At 31.8% G+C, this 16,649-nt stretch overlaps 2 protein-coding genes across 3 annotated transcripts; one reads left to right on the top strand and one right to left on the bottom strand.

The window, feature by feature from the left end:
- Positions 1–111: 111 nt before the first annotated feature.
- On the bottom strand, positions 112–2,068 carry LOC111304786 (WRKY transcription factor 22-like). The gene is made up of 3 exons (XM_022901726.2): positions 1,387–2,068; positions 1,166–1,276; positions 112–1,029 (listed from the first exon to the last, which is right to left on the bottom strand). The coding sequence occupies exons 1-3, from the start codon at positions 1,803–1,805 to the stop codon at positions 546–548; spliced, it is 1,014 nt and encodes a 337-aa protein (XP_022757461.2). The 5' UTR covers positions 1,806–2,068; the 3' UTR covers positions 112–545.
- Positions 2,069–10,571: 8,503 nt separating this feature from the next.
- LOC111305944 (RING/U-box superfamily protein) lies at positions 10,572–15,251 on the top strand. 2 transcript variants are annotated; one of them, XR_016331656.1, is made up of 11 exons: positions 10,618–10,861; positions 10,944–11,214; positions 11,344–11,445; positions 11,548–11,630; positions 11,711–11,827; positions 12,444–12,546; positions 12,635–13,217; positions 13,405–13,604; positions 13,910–14,048; positions 14,458–14,523; positions 14,638–15,241. XR_016331656.1 is itself a non-coding variant. In XM_089750957.1 (10 exons), exons 1-9 carry the CDS (start codon positions 10,743–10,745, stop codon positions 14,021–14,023), a joined length of 1,692 nt encoding a protein of 563 aa, XP_089607083.1. In that variant the 5' UTR covers positions 10,572–10,742; the 3' UTR covers positions 14,024–14,048; positions 14,458–15,251. The 2 variants fall into 2 exon arrangements, 1 of the variants encoding a protein (XP_089607083.1); XM_089750957.1 differs by having other exon boundaries at positions 10,572–10,861; positions 14,458–15,251.
- The last annotated feature ends 1,398 nt before the right edge of the window (positions 15,252–16,649 follow it).

Below are 16,649 nucleotides of genomic sequence, written 5' to 3'. Positions count from 1 at the left end.
TAACTGAGAAACCAAAGGGCACATCAAACCAAACACCTTTGCCATAATAATCTGACGGCAGGCAGGCAGGTAGGCATATACCAAATGCTGTTGCCCATATATCCCCACTCATTAGCATCAAATTTCCTTAAAGTCAATACAATTAAATACAAAGAGGATCAAACTAAAAATCAAGATCCAAACAAGAAAGGTAAACAAAGATGGTCATGATCCTGTCGTCCTGATATATCAATGACCGATTCCATTTTAATTGTATCCGACAAGACTAGGAAAAGAAATTCTACAAACAATAAAGGGGTGTCTGAAACTACAACTCTCCTAGCTCTGTAACTAACTTTACCCCAGACCAGAAACAGGAAACAAACTCTTTTTTTCCTCTACAAGACTCGTGAATGGAATCCTAAAAGGTACCAAACAAAAGCATTGTTGGCTTAGATTCTACCAAAAGGGTATAAGTCATTTCCCTCTACCTTTTACAGTATATGACATATACAAGAATAAAAGAAAACATAGAAAGCCAAGAAAGAAATATTCCCAGGCGACTTTTAGATGCTACCGGCGGCAGTAGCTGCATTGTTAGCAATCCAAGGAAGGTCAAAACTTGCCGGAAAACGATCAGAAAAGCAATCTCCGGTGATCATGTCAGCAAGTCCTTCTAAACCCTCGAAGAAATCATCACTCACCGCCGTGTCTGACATCCCAAAATCATCTTCCCCTTCATCTTCAGCCAAATCCTCTCTGCTCTCCACCTTTGTATTTTGAGCTACAAGCTCTTCCTCTACGGAGGTAGCTGGAGATGAACTGTTGGCAGGTTTAGCTGAAGAGGTTTTGGTGGAGTCACCAGCGGTGACTGTTTGTGCAGTGAAAGGCTTCTGGCGGGTGCTGCCAGCAAGTGAATTTCGGTGAGTTGGAGCAAGGTGGTTGTGTTCAGCTGTGTATGTGACTATGAACATAGCCGGGTCGGATCTGTTTCGTTCCACTTGTTTGCGGGCCAAACATCCCTTTGAGCTGCTACATCTGTAATAGCCCCTGTTTTTCAAAGAAACAAACAACCAAAAGCTGTAATCGAATATCCAAGCAAAATCCAAACTTAATATAATCCAACATGCAAAGAAACAAATACACATGATTTTCTCCTTTTTTTTTTTTTTCTAAAGGAGTTTACCTTGGATAAGGGGAGCCTTTGATGGGTTTCTGACCATATTTTCTCCATGCCCACACGTCTGAAGAAAGACCTTCTGCTGGTACTTGGCAAACCCTTTTTAGCTGGTTCTTTCTGATAAAAGGGAAAGTAAAAAATTTTAATAAAATCGATAAAAGAGACAATTTTGTGAGATGGATCTGTGAAAATATGTACTTTTAAATACATGTCATACTCAAATTTACCTTCTTTTAGATCGAGAATTATGAGAATTGGCAGTTGCAGAATTGCTAGCAGCTGTTGTAACAGAGCCAGCGTGAGATGGCTTAGGCCGTTGGTGTTTTTCTTTTATCTGTGCTTGATCTTTGGACAAGCCAAGAGAAGAAAGTGAAGATAGAGGCGTGCTCTGGGCCGAAAGAGGCTGAGATTTCGGGAAGAAAGGCTTGTAAAGTTCATGTAATTCTTCCGTAGCATTTCGAGCTTCAAACTGATTTGGAAAAGACAGAACTTGACCCTGAAAAGCTTCTTGACTACCAAACGAAGAAAAAAAAGACTGAGGGTACAAATCCGCCGTGATACAACTGGTTGCAACACCACCGCTGCCAGTTGTTGTAACATTGGAGCAGCCTCTCACCACTGCATGCAAATCCCAATCAACATCCATGAGTCTTGAATCTTTTTCTCTCTATCCTGGGGAAAAACTAAAAAAAAAAAACAAAAAAAACCTCTTCTGAATCTACAGCTGACTCCTCTGGCAAGAAACTGTTAGAGAGAAGAAAATAAAACAAGGCGCTGACTTTGCGATGGTTTTAAAGAGAAAAAGAAAAATAAGAAAATGTAGGGGGTTGTATTAGAGTGGGGTTTTGCAATTATATACACGTAGAGAGAGAGAGAGAGAGAGAGAGCGAAAGGTGGCATTTTGGGTTGGCAAAATTGGGCATATCAAAGCCTTATATTGTCACTTTTGTCTCTCTAATTTTTTGATTTACAGTTAGCTTCCGACATCGAAAACCGTTTCTGGTTTTGGAGTTGACTTGTGGGCATTGTCAAAGAGGATTTTAATTCATGGTGAAAAAGTCCACACGGCTGTCTTCACTTCTCTATCTTTCTTTCTTTTTCCTATTTCTGAGTGGAGGATGGTGGCCCGTGAATTACCGACAAAAGAGAAAGAAAGATGCAGAAAGAAACAAAAACATAAATTAAAATAAAAAAAATATAGGCCAGTTAATTTGGGTGCTCCCATCAATATACAGGGTGGATCCTACACTCCTACTCCTATCGTTGGTGTGTCGTCGGGGCTTACAGCTTAACCCACACTCGCACACCTCATGGAGTGTTCGTCGCCTCCTCTTCTTCCTTCTTTTTGGCTTCAGGTTCTAGCCTTCTTTTTGTTTCGTATGATGCATGGATATTTCTTGTTCACACTTAGCTAGTTTGATAAAAAAATTTTAAATATATTTTTCAATAATATGATTTAGGATATTTTTATTTTTCTTTGAACAGCTTTTAAGAATGTATTTTTATATAATAGGACATTTGAAATTTTACTTTTAAAATTTGACAAAGACAAAACCTTAATATGCATTAATGCCCGACCAAATCCAACTTAATAGTACGTATATATAAAATTTGAGACATTTGAATGTCATACCTGGTTAACCAGTTAAACAAGTGATTGTATGCTACCATGTTTATTAGAAGATAAGAAAAGGGAGGTTCCTAAATCCTACTAGTCCATACTTGATCTTGTTATTTATTTGATTATAATTAAGATTATTATTCAAATTTTGAGAGATGGAATGGAAAAAAAAAATGAAGAATTCTCGATTGTTACTTGACTATTTATACTGAATATATATATAGTTATAGAGTCGAAGATATTGACTAAAATATGAAAGGATTTATTGATTTAATATGATATTAAATTAAATTTTGTTCAAAGTTAGTTAAATATTATTTTATAGATAATAAATTTGAAACGCAATAATTTTGGAATTTTTTGGTGATAAAATTAGTAGATTTTATAAATAATGAATCATTATAAAATGAGATATAAGAACAATTTTAAAAGATTGTAAGATTTTAAATAATAAACATATGATGAGATTAAGAATATTTATCTATGTATTTTTAACTATTTAGTGTATATATTCCATATGACTAATGGATAATGAAAGTGTATAGATATTTGATTTGGGATTGCTTTTATAAAAAGGATAATGAGAATGTATTTGGTGGTGATGATTGTTAGTTTGGATTGATATTAATTTATATATGTTTGAATTAGATTGAGTATTAATATTGATATGTTTGTAAATTTTAATTAATATTTTTTTTATTGTTGTTACGAATATTTAGTGATCAAAATAATATAATAATTTTTTTATGTTAAAAACCTTTAACAGATAATTAAAGATAATTTTATCATTTTTATCCACCTGACAATTAAAAATAATTTTATCATTTATACTAACTTAAAATATCAAGTTGATATGACATATTTAGTGTCATATTAGCTCGATATAATATTTGTTATTCTCTAATGATCATTCATTTCTTACTTATAAATATGTTAATTTATACATTATTAAGATAAATTTAAACTACTCTTAATTTTTTTATTATTCTAATTTTGGTTTTATATGTTTTGATTTATACGTTGAAATATAAATGTAAATAATTATTTTTGCTTTTGTCTTTAATCATCATTTTTTTTATATTTTTAACATCTGATTATGAAATCAGAGTTTGATGTAAATAATTGTGAATATAAATATATTAAGTATAAAATTATGTTAAATTATTGTATCTTACATAAATAATTTATTATTTATTTAAATTTTATTTGGATAATTATTGAAGGAGTCTTTCATGATTTTCGTTTTCTTGGGACGGTCTTAAACAATAATTAAAAAATTTTATATAAAAATGAGGGAGATGATAATTTTCAAAAAGAAAATGATAACCGTATTTAATTAGCATACATTGAATCTCTACTTCCATAAATACCGAAAATTTGTAAACTATTAAGGGTACAATCAATAAATAATAGCGGCAGTGCATGTTGGTGGATTTTGTTTTTGGGGGCTTCCCGAAAATCATTTTTTGTGTTGTACCTTCCCTTCGACAGTGGCACGCTGCACGCGGGACAACCTCTGTCTCTCCCGTGACTGACACGTGCAGAGCATCGCCATTGGTTTTTGACTTTTTTTCTTACAAAGGAAAAAAGTTTTGCTTTCGCCACCCCATTATTTCTTTGCCGTTGGTAGATTCTCACTGGACTTAGCAAAAACGCAAAAGACACCGAAAGACAACTTCTCGTTAGCCACGTGTTCGTTCGAAAGTAGCGAGTTTTAGCACTTTGCGTCGATTGCCAGTTAACCAGTCTTCTAGATCGACGGTTGAGAGTAGCTGTTCATTTCACACACGAAATCCGGCTAGCGCGTGGGGGTGAAAGGAGATAAGGTGAGTTGGCAAATAAGAGCTCGGAGATTTTGTGGGCCCTTGTTTTCTTTTTCCTTTTTTACGTTACAACCGGCATCGAGTGGCTCGTGATCAATCGTAACCACTTTCTTTGCTTGTTTTGACAGAATCCAATGATGGGAGATCGACGGCCGAAGATTATTCCAATTAGGTTATGAATCAGTGATTTTATGCTAAAACCCTTTTCTTTGTCTTGTTCTTTTATTTCTATCAGTGGTTTTGACCGTAAATGAACAGTTGACGCGGCATTAATTGAATGTTTGGAGATAAAATGGTGTTATTTTAATAGAGCGACGTGGATGGCACGAGGGCATTGAATTGCAAGCGTGTGGGGTCGATTTGGAAAGTGCAACTCGAACAAGAGGAACAGACCGCAATCCTCGTAGCAATAGCAGCCACTTCTAGGAAGTTTTTACCTTTGGTAATTACTCTTCGTCACTGAGACCCTTTTCTTTCTTTCCTTTCTTCCTAGTTAGTTTTTATTAGCATAGGGTTGAAACTATTTGAAATTAGCATTTAAGTTAATTTAAATCTATTCGTTAATTGTTGAGTGATATAGAAAGGGTGAATTCAAGTATTTAAATAACTTGCTGACTTGATAAAGTATTTAAATTATTTATAATCTATTTGAGTATATATGTGTTTGAAATTTGATTTTTTATTATTGATTTTGAATAGAGTTATAAATAAATCAAACATGAATGAATGAATGTATATTTATATTTGTTCATTTATTTTTAAAAATATTTATATTTGATTCGTATTCGTTAAAAAATTTGTTTTATTTGTTCATATTCATTCGTTTGAAATAATAAATTATTCGTGTTTGGTTCGTGTTCGATCAATTAAGTTAAACAAATTTATTTTTGAATATTAAACGAACATGTTCATAAATATATATATAAACAATTCATGAATAATAAATAAATTATAACTAAATAAATTTAAACAAATAAATCTTAAACAAACATAAATGAACTCAAATAAATATAAATAAACTTAAAAATAAGATTAAAATAAAAAATAAAAAAATAATTTTATTAATATTATTATAAATCATTAGTAAATGAATAATAAAAAAATAAATTTTAAACGAATTTATTCATGAACGTAAATAAATAAATAAATAATTATTCTCATTGGATTCATTTAATAAATAAATATATAAATAATATTTAATATCATTTATTAAATTTAATAAACAAATATAAAATAAATATATTTACAAACAATTCATCCAAAGCTTTATTCAATTACACCTTAATTTTGAATCCAATTTCAAGTGTCAAAGTCCTATAATAAAACTTTTTGTTACATTGACTTTACTCAACTTATTACTTTGTGCATGATAAAGAAACTGTTTGAAATTCCAAGCGTAACATACAATAATATTTATTTAGTAGATAAAAAGGACAAGGATTTAGATTTATGGCTAAGACTCAAGAGTTACGACTTATGAGACTCACATCACGACAAATGTTGAATTTGATTTTCTTTTTATACCTAACTTTAATTAATTAGACTGAGATTGCATTATAACCCTCTTTTAAGCTAACGTACGTATATTTATAATAATAATAATAATTTGTACAAAATTTTAAAAAATTTTATAATATATAACTTTAGTTAATAAATTATAATCTCTAAAGTTACGACATTGATTTAATTATTACTGTTATTGAGAATTAGAACTCAAAAATTAAAAGAAAAGCATTTCCAAATCACCTCATCTCCAAGATAATAGCATGATAACTAAATAATGATTTTTTTAACTCTTCATATGGATTATATGTGACATCGAGCCAGTCAAAAGCTTGAATCACAGTGTTGGAGACAGCTAATATAAAATTGTATTACTACTATATTGTTTGATCTTTTTTTATCTTTTTTGCCACTAAATTATTGGACCATTTGATACTTATCCCATCAGATTGTCAATTCGAAATGGATGGGTTACGATATATTTTTATAGAGTACTATATATATATATATATATATATATATATATCTCTTTTAAGAGGAATTCTTGGGTTGGGTCAATACGGCGATACATATCATCTCAACACGTAGAAATGCTCTGAGAACCTATAATAATTTTCTCCACTGTGGTGTCTGCTGTGGTGAGTGGTCAGGAGAAATCTGGCACATTAAGGTCTTCAAAACAAGATGAAGTACTGATGAAAAGGACAGAAATGGCTGCAAAGGATAGAGGCGAAAGTGATGGTGGCAAATGCAAGAAACTTTTATCAGTGTTTGAAATACGTTAATTAATATTTATCATTTTTTTCGATAAATATCAAGTTTAGCTCTTTATAGTATATCTAATTCTATAATTAAAAAATGTTTATATATCAATAATGATGGTCGATGTCAATATTAGTAAAATATAAATTTTTTAATTGATGAGTAATCAGAATTTAATTTTTAACGGCTTAAACTATTATAAAGAAAAATTATGATTGTTGATGAAAATACATAAATTTTTTCGGTTCAAATTGAAATATTTAAGGGAAAACTAAATGGCAAGATTTTAATTTCTGTTGTGCTTTGAATTATTTGAAATTAAATTTAATAATTTAAAATATGACATGATAATTTGATATGAATATGATATAAAAATAAAATATAAAAATAATATAATTTAAAATTATAGTAATAATTATATATAAATTTAATAAAATAAAAAAAATATATTTTATATTTTTTTTATCGATATAAATTATAATACATAATTTTTATATAAAATAAAATATAAATATATAAAATTTAATATTTTATACTAGATGAATTACCAAATTTACTTAGAATGTAGACATTTATTATGCATGGAGGGAGACTAACACACACTTCTGAAGAGTATAGCTGGCATTGTAAGGGCGAAAGCTTTATGATTTACATACTATTTCTTGTGATCCTACAAACCTCTCTTTGTGTCAATAATGGGGTTCGAATTAGGAGTTGTTGTTTGATTTATTTTTGTTGTAATCTGTTATCTTTGTACTTTGTAGCAGAATCCTTTTTTTTTTTGGATACATACAATTTTTAGCTTATCTAAAAAAAATATATTTAATTATGTTACTCTTATCATACATTAATCTTGCATGTGTTTATATATATATATAATTAAGTATTTTTTTCTCTTTTTTTTTTTTTGGTGGGGGAGAGAGTGATGAGGAAACGCTTTTACAAAAGTCAGTGATAACTTTAATGCAAAGCAAAGGTATGAGCATTATTATTTTGTTCATCAACTTTTTTCACGGTATAGCAGCTCCCAACGTTTTGTTCTTCTTCCTTGGATCCTGTTAGGTTTTAGTTGAAAAGGAAAGAAAGAGCGGTTCCCTAAAGAGAGCCTGCCAAATCCATCAAAGTGATGGATCCTTAACACTATTGCCTTTTGCAGCAAAGCAAAAGAAATTGCATTTTGCATTTGTTTCCACAAAGTAGTGATGATAATAATGACGCAGATATAAGCATTTCTAGAATTGGTCCACTCTTCATCTCCATACCTACAGTCTTACACCAAAAGACCTGCTCTTTGCAAAATTCTCAAACTCTAATTATCTTTCTTTTTAACTATTTTTTCTACTAAAAAATCCATAGTTTAAGAGATTTAAAAAGAAAAATTACAAATATTAAAAATCAAACTTTAATCTTACAAAAATCTACTGAGTACGAAAATAAATGAATTATTTGATCTAAACCCTAAGTTTTCTTTTTTTTTTTTTGTTTTAATTACATTTTAATTTTCAAAATGTACAATGTCCATTGATTTGTGATTGCATAAAATCTTTCGCTAAAGATTGGGTTTGGTTGGCTGAGATCTTCCATATGTGACAGCTCCTTAGACCAAGATTATAGGGAGGATCCTTTAAGCTTTTTTTTGGTAAGTTGGTCAACATTTACACTCCCACAAAGGCCTGTCTTTTGTTTCAGTCTTAGTTAGGCATTGGAATGTAACAGGACTTTTGAAAGATATTTTCAGTTATACTAGATTGAAGATTGGTTGGCTATATGGAGTATAGGTCGATGGAGACTTGAAAAGATTTGGGATGCATGGAGCATGATCGATGACTACAACTCTACAGGCTTCACAACCATGCCGAATATGTGGGTTATATTTATAATAATTTCAACATTTTAGCACTTAGAGAGGTCGAGGAAATTGGATTTTCTGATAGACACCTTGGCTACTATCAAAGAGATTAGCCAAGCCAAGCCATACCATGCTTTTCCTTTTTCCCATCAATCTCTTTTTGTTTGTATCAAATCCATGAGAGAAAAAGAAAGGAGGAAAACAATTTATAGTGGAAGGGGGAGGTGCCACACTAACGAATATAGGGGGCACACCACCCACAGTAAGGTAGTAATGCCCAATTGCCCAGGTGTCACACTCAGTAGCTTATAACTACGCTTTTAATCTACTTTCCTCGTTTCATTTGTGATTCATGAACTTGGGGTCAGGAAAGGGAAACTGTGGTATATGTTCACTGTGTTTCGCCTTCATTTGTGCGGTCTCCATCATTAGGGCAGATATTCTAGTTTTATTTTCGTGTGTAGTGTTGTAAGTCCACAGACAATATCATATGAAAGATTGCACTCAATAAATTTAACAAGGTCAATGAGTTCATTGTTATATTCAACGAAGTCATCATTGCCTTCATCTTGATACGAGAACCAGAAAAATAAAACGCAGATTTTCACGAAGAAAATGAATGGATACATCTTTGCATTTTGAAAATACTGAAACCGATTAGCATTACCTAATTTATTTATCTTGTACTTAGGCTTTATTTGGTGTGGTAGGAAGAATAAAAGAAAAAGAGAAATGACAATTTTTTTAACTTAATAATTGAGATTCATAACCACATTACTCAATATTTGGATTAAAACTTTTTATTTCTAAATAGAGTATTAAAAATAGCTACAAGCTTTATCGAATAGATTGTACTAGCATGAACATACCAATACATATATGATTATATGATAATAACATGTATAATTAACTTAAATTATTACATATTTTGGCCTAAAATAAAAAGTTTAAAGTAACTTTGTCCCATATTTTGTGTCTTAATTTGGCTTTAAACAAAATTTAAAAAATTTTAAGTTAATTTTATTTTTATTGATTATAAAGTTTCTTCTCAAATTACTATTACTTAAAAAAAAAAATGAATAGTTGTAATTAAAGGATAATAAGAGTATACAAACAAGATATCGTTTATCATATTACAAATTTAAAGCTTTGAAGGAGATTTAAAAATTAACTGTTAACGTTTCAAAATCTTTGATTTAATGATTAAAGATGTTTAAAGAAATATCAAAATTCTGGTTTCGAGCCAAGTCTCTCCCCTCCTATTTTTTATACTAGGTTTCTTAATGTAAAAAAAAAAAAAAAAAAAGCTGTCAACAAAACGTACGGCGATGGTGAAGTTGGGCCTCACTGGCTATCCAATACAGCCCTATGGCCATAGATAACATAAATGTAAAGAAGAGAAGGCCCAAGGTGAAGGAGTGGATTTCGTAAAAACGAAGCCGAAACCAACAATTCCAGGGGACGTTTTCTTCTTCTTTAAAAAGGGAAAAAAAGGAAGTTTTGTTTTCCTTTCCAATTTCCCCCTTTGAATTTTCATTTTGAAAACAAAACGATTGGATTCTTTTTTGTGAAACGAAGTAGTTGCCTTTCCAAACCCATATAATTTCTTCAACTCATCTTTCTTTTTTTCTTTCAAAAATATTTCCTTCTAATTGTTTCATTGGACGAATCGGGATTTGTATTTGGAAAATATGGAATCAAATTCATACACATTTTAGATCACTGGGGGTAACTTTTGCGTTTCAGCTCATCATTACCGACTTACCGTTCTGGATTTTACGAAATTTTTTTTAGGTGAAGGTAAAATGCTTGCACGTGCCGCATGTGCGCTGAGTCAAATTTTAAAGCCAACCAGTTAACCTAAAACCATTTCCCTCCTCTTCCCGCCTTAGTGGCGCGTTTGTAATTCCCTTTTTCAAATCCCGCTCCATTTTCCCAAGAAAAATTGAAAAAGGAGGCGATAAAACGAAGAGAAAATTAGAAAAAACTAGAGCACCGAAGCAGACTGAGAGAGAAACCGAAGAAATGATAGGCGATAACTCCTTTTCCAAAACCATATGCTCCATCTGCTACGAAGATCTCAAACCAATCGTCGAAGATCTGCAATCCATCTCCATTTGTGGCCACGTCTTCCACGAGCTCTGGTCAGTATTCACACACCGATTTATTAATTAATATTCAAACAAATTTATATTTTAACAGCGTTTTTCTTTTGGAACCGTATAGTTTACAGCAGTGGTTTGAGTACTGTTCGAATTCTACCAAGAAATACAACTGCCCTGTATGCAAGCAGAAATGTGCAGGGCACAATGCGACTCGTCTTTATTTCCAATCAGTTGGAGATCAATCCGTTTCGCTTTGCTCCCAAAACTTGATCGATCGCGAAGAAGATGCAGAATCATTGCGCGTCGAAGTGAAGAGGTTGCTGGTCAAAGTATCGGGGCTTAGTTCCACCTTAGAGCGTCAAGAGAAGGAACACAATGAGATCAACGAGGAGGTAATTTTTGTTTCTTGTTGGTTCTTAAGAAAAACAAAAACTATAATATAAATTAAAATGGAATTTGAATTTAAAATTTCGATTTTTGTAGTTTCAATTTCTCAAATCCTTTGTATTGTGGAGTTTTAGCTTTGTCTTTGCAAGGAGCAGATGAAGAAAGAAATGACATTGAAGAATGAGGCCTTAAGAGAAAAGGCATTCATTCAACAAAAGCTCAATTCTAAATCTGAGGTGACTATCATGTATTCCATTGGAGAATTTATTTTGTTTTGCAAATTCGGTTAAATGAAATTTGAATAATATTCTTTATTTTTTTCTGCAATTGTAATCTAGGAGCTTAGTAAATCGAATTTGGAATGTTCAAGGCTGGAACAAAGAAATATGGCACTAGGGAAGGAACTTGCCGTACTAAAGTTGTGAGTGCGTGGTATTCGTATTGTTGCTGGGTTCTAATTTATGATATCTGTTACTTACTTGTTTGTATGGTTTACGCTAGGGTGTCAGATTTGGACCTGGAGCAAGATGAGATTTTAAAGCTTGCCTCACTGGGGAATGAAGCCAACAGCCAAGATACAATAGATAATCTGATTAGGTCATTGGCCAGCCATAAAAAGTAAGTTGGTTATCTTCATTTGAATATGCTTACATTTTTCAAGCAATATTGTTTGGGTCTAGAAGTGTGTTCTGGATTTGATGAATTTTACAAGCTCAGCTAATTTTTGCTGGGTTAACTTGATTTTAGGATTTATCAATGCATTTTGGAAGTTTAATACTGCTCATCGTTGATGCTCTGTTGGCTATTGCCGTTGACCATGTATTCATTCCTGACCTGGACAATAATTTTTCCTCCTTATAGTGGAGGATAACATTATCATATCCTATCCATCTCAAATGCTCAAATATGTATTTGATCATCGGATGGTAGTAGACTAGAAGACTAGTAGTTGTAGAACAAAAATATAGGATTTAGGATAGCATATCTGCTCATCTTTCTCATGATATCTATCCCGAATGTGCAGGATAAACAAATGAAAAAATATTTATAGTGGTATTGTTTTTATCCTGATGTTCTGCCTTTGTTATAATGTTCGAGCCATAATCTTTTTTAATAACAAGTTAATTTGTTGTAATTGCCTTTTCCATTTCATTTTTCAAGTATTATTGATGGTTGCAATCTACCATATTTACTGGTGCATTTTAATCTTTGGCAATACTCAAAACTTCAACAGGAGTTACAAAGAATTGATGGCCAAGTGCAATCTTCTTGGTAGAGGTGAAGCTCGTTTGCAGAAGAAACTTGAGAAAGCAAAAGCAAAGATTGACAAACTGAAAGTGAGTCTGCCATGAAGCATTATAAATATCTTGTTCCATGAATGCTGTAATATTGCTGAAAAGTTCTTTTGTTATGTGGTTTCATCAGACAAGAATCCAGGAACTGGAAACATCTATTGAAGTGAAAGATAATGAAATCTTGAGGGCTCTTAAAACTTCAAAGAAGACTGATAAAGGGGTTATTCTGATGGTAGATGATAATTCCAATACTTTAATTGCCAAAAATTCATCAAAAGAACATCAGTTTCAACAATCCACTTTAACTTCAAGTAACTTGGATTTAAGTGGAGGATCACCCAAAGACTCACCATGCTCAATGAATGAAAACATCCATTTTGGTAGTCCTATGGTTACAAATCATGGTAGGGAAGGACGTTCAAGTGCTGTGGTTCTTGATGAAGTGATAAATCCTTTAATGGGTGAGGATGCATTTAGACGTTCAAGTCCAGATTTGAAATGTCACCGTGAGAATATTGTTCGAGAGCCTGCAACATCAATGTCAAAGGCAGTTTCTGATGTTAACGGAGCTGGCAGGCCAGATAGCTTGATTGGATTTTATGGTTCTAGAACTTGTTCAAGTAATGATAAGAATGCTACTCTTGCTGCTGCCACAAAGCCCATGTTCAACATTAAAACAGAGACTCCATTTTCACTTCCACCTTCTGAACAAGGTATTATATTATTGTGACCGTTTTATGTCAGATAAGTAGGTTGCTAGGGTGTTAATTAGGCGAAAGTTTAACAAGCGCATTGATCTTATATGTTGAATTTGGAACGGCTTGCCACATTGTCTTTTCTTAACAGAATCTTTATTTGGAATTCTTATATCGGTTTTTTGGAACATTTGAATATTTCCAGGGAATATTTGTTTCTCTGGTGGTTTGCTAGGTCCTGATGGAACAAAATGGCATTTAGGGAAATGGTGCAAGCGTGGCAAGATGCTTGGATCAATGCCCACACAAGGTTCAACTAAAAGTAGTGGTGATTTAATTACTGTTGGTGCTGATGGGAGAGGTGGTAGAATTAAAGTTATGCGATCTGTGAATCAATCTTCATTGGTGGGTTCATAAACTAGTTCTTAGTCTATTTAGTTGAAAATTTTTTGTTTTAACTGTTGACCATTTACCAGTATTTTTGGCCAGTATAAAGCATAGATCAGTTTATACTATCTACTTATATATAACTTAATGATCACATTTTATCTTTGGTAATAGTCAGTATTTTATCTTGATATAGCAAAGAGAATGTTTTGATAGAACAGAATCATTTGGATAAATTGTACATTTATCCTAAGTATCGTGTTAATATGGTTCTTTATCTTTTTCCATACTGTCATGACATGTGATTTCTTCCATCGATGCAGGATAAGGAGAATTCAGTTAGTGCAAAGAGATTAAAATATGTGGCCAAAGCAAATAGTTTGCAGTCTCAAGGATGCTTGCAAATAGAGCACTTCTTTGGAAAGGCCCATTACTGATTGAAAGTTGAAGGAACAGCCCACGGTAGGTCTTTGAAGACTCCTATTCAATTTTTATGAACAACAAGAACAGCAATTATATGCTGACTGACATTATGGAGTTCACTGCACTCTAGAATCTAATAAGGCGGCGGAATGGTTATAATTTACACCAAACTGCCGTGTGAAGAAGGTTATCAAATAACATAGTATCTAGGATTCCATTGGTATACACAACTGAGTTAATTCATTACTAACATTTAACCTTAAGATAATTCAGTTCATGAATTGTTATTGGCCGATTGACTGACCGGTTAAAAGCTTTATGTAATTTTCTTCCGTAGTCTTTTCATGCGCGTTAATTCTGATAGTTTGATTGGGTAAAGAATTAACTAGCTTAAAACAGACCCTTGTTCTACATAAATCAAGTCAAATTTTGCTGTGTTCTGATGCAGTGTGAAGCTAGGTTTCAGCAGCCTGAATAGATGGAAATGATGAACCGAGGCGAAGAAAATTTGCTTGTAAGCGAAAATAAGCCAGTTCAAAATTTAGTGTTTCATCTGTTTGAAGTAGGTTAAATACGACTTAAATAGTTGCCTCGTGCCTGCTTATTTTCCGTTGAATGTCTGCCCTAGGTGACATGGGAAAATGTGGTCTGCGGCTACTATGCTATCAATGAAAAACATTATTTTGCTGTCGTTTGCTTCTTGGCTTCCCAAGTGCCTCCCAAGTTTGACACCAGTCACGCGTGGATCTGGATGGATTAGATAGACTGAGACATGAATTGGGGAATTTATTGTTTCTTTGCGTGAGAATTTCGATGGCTTTAGAGGAAACGTTTTCTAACAAAACTGGTCTGCCAGTCCTATTCCTAGGTCTTAAAACATGTCAATTTGCTGTCTTATTCACTAAGCATGTGTTGCTGATTTCTCTGGATTCGGCCTTCACAAACCTTTACCTCATATTGCCAGTATTGGATTTATTGTCAAGATTCATTACAATTGCTGAAACCTTTTTTTATGTATCGAGATTAGTTAAAAGACCACAAATTTTTTAAGGCAGATTGACGATTCCAGAACAAATAGCACCGCCATAGCTAGAAAAAAAGATAACCCTGAGCGAAAGTGAGAATGAAGTACTGTCGATAGTGATACTTTTTTGACATAGAATTGAAAAATGTAGAAGATTATGACCGTATTTATGCTCTTCATACAAAAGACTTAGAACAAAGATTATTTGAAGGTTGCCAAGTCCCTTTCCATCATTCAGATATTTATGGCTGCCCCTAGATTAACGCCAAATTAGTCTTCCGGACTGCCATGTTGTCGAGGGTAGTTTTTTGCACCAAGTCTTTTGGTGGACTGACTCATGAATTTTCATTGGAACGACATTTTTTAAAATTTTATGGATTTGATTATCATCTCTGAAATTAAAAAGGAAAATTATGTCTAGTACAAATTTTTAGGTTTAAGAAAAAAAATAAAGCAAACTCAGAATGTGTATTAAATACATCATGCATCAGTATCTTGTAGTTTAGTATGTATATGAACTTTCTGGCTCCATCTATATTGCTTATTCCATGTAAAAGAATTGGCATTAAAATGATCGAAAATAAAACAAACCATATACCTTTGAGTATAAGTGGTCTTTCGGGTAGAAAGAACTAAGAGAAAAACTCTAGAAAGCGATATAGGTAGTCTTAACGCATTTTGAAAATTCTCGAGACTGTATCAGGGTGCAGAATCATTCTAGAAAGTAAATTTTTTAATTAAACAATAAACTGATATTTGATGCACTTATGTCGTTTTATTAATAAAATGTATTAGGTGATGTTATTTTATTAATAAATAGTTTTTTTAAAAATATTAATTATATATATTTTAAAAATTAATATTAAATAATTAATTAATATTTACATCAAATATAAATTTTTAAAAATATTTATTTATGTGATAAAATTTTAAAAGGAAAAGGGTCATTAAGCGCACGATTCAATATATATTTATGATAAATATTAAAAAGAAAAATATCATTAAGCACGTGATTCATGAAGAGTAGTAATTTCTGTCCTAAATTGAATGCCTGTTTCCTTTTTAAAAATATTTTAATTTTATACTAGTAGGTTTTTTTAAAAAAGTATTATTCTTAATTTATATATATTTTGTAATAATTCTATGAATTTTTTACTTTTTGTGTAAAAAATTGTTAAATATTTATAATTTTATATTATAAAAATTTAAACTAAAACAGTTATTTTTCTCGTAAAACCCACATGTAAACATTGAATGTGAGGCAACAAAATGAATAAAGTTTAGTTTCATTGATTTTTTATTTTTGTTATTTGTTTTTATTAAAAAAATCAATAAATAATAAAATATTAATCAAACGAAACTTATAAATGACTAGTAAATTTTATTTTATTTATTTTTTGCCAGTTTAGACTCTAGATTTACATCACGTTGCAAAACCTTAAAACAATTTCTTTCTAACGTACTTCTCAGTCACGTATTGGTATGTCACCGACGGCTATAATGTTTTTCAAAAGTTTCAGCTGCCACGTGTTGTCTCACAAAATACTGTACGCGTGTCATTCCCCGATGACTTGAGTGGTGAAATCGGGCTTTTTTTTTTTTTTTTTTGAAAAGAA

The sequence above is a fragment of the Durio zibethinus genome, chromosome 21 (genome assembly GCF_047325235.1).
Source record: "Durio zibethinus cultivar Kanyao isolate XHJ-2024 chromosome 21, ASM4732523v1, whole genome shotgun sequence".
Lineage (NCBI taxonomy): Eukaryota > Viridiplantae > Streptophyta > Magnoliopsida > Malvales > Malvaceae > Durio > Durio zibethinus.
The sequence above is the reverse complement of the archived record's forward strand: the minus strand, read 5'-3'. Positions and strand labels throughout refer to the sequence as shown.

Coding starts and splice junctions, on each gene's coding strand:
- LOC111304786 (XM_022901726.2), bottom strand. CDS start 1,805: ATGGATGTTGATTGGGATTTGCATGCAGTGGTGAGAGGCTGCTCCAAT. Junction 1,277..1,386: donor AATTCTCGATCTAAAAGAAG/GTAAATTTGAGT, acceptor CCCTTTTATCAG/AAAGAACCAGCTAAAAAGGG. Junction 1,030..1,165: donor AAAGGCTCCCCTTATCCAAG/GTAAACTCCTTT, acceptor TTTGAAAAACAG/GGGCTATTACAGATGTAGCA.
- LOC111305944 (XM_089750957.1), top strand. CDS start 10,743: ATGATAGGCGATAACTCCTTTTCCAAAACCATATGCTCCATCTGCTAC. Junction 10,862..10,943: donor CACGTCTTCCACGAGCTCTG/GTCAGTATTCAC, acceptor GGAACCGTATAG/TTTACAGCAGTGGTTTGAGT. Junction 11,446..11,547: donor AGCTCAATTCTAAATCTGAG/GTGACTATCATG, acceptor ATTGTAATCTAG/GAGCTTAGTAAATCGAATTT.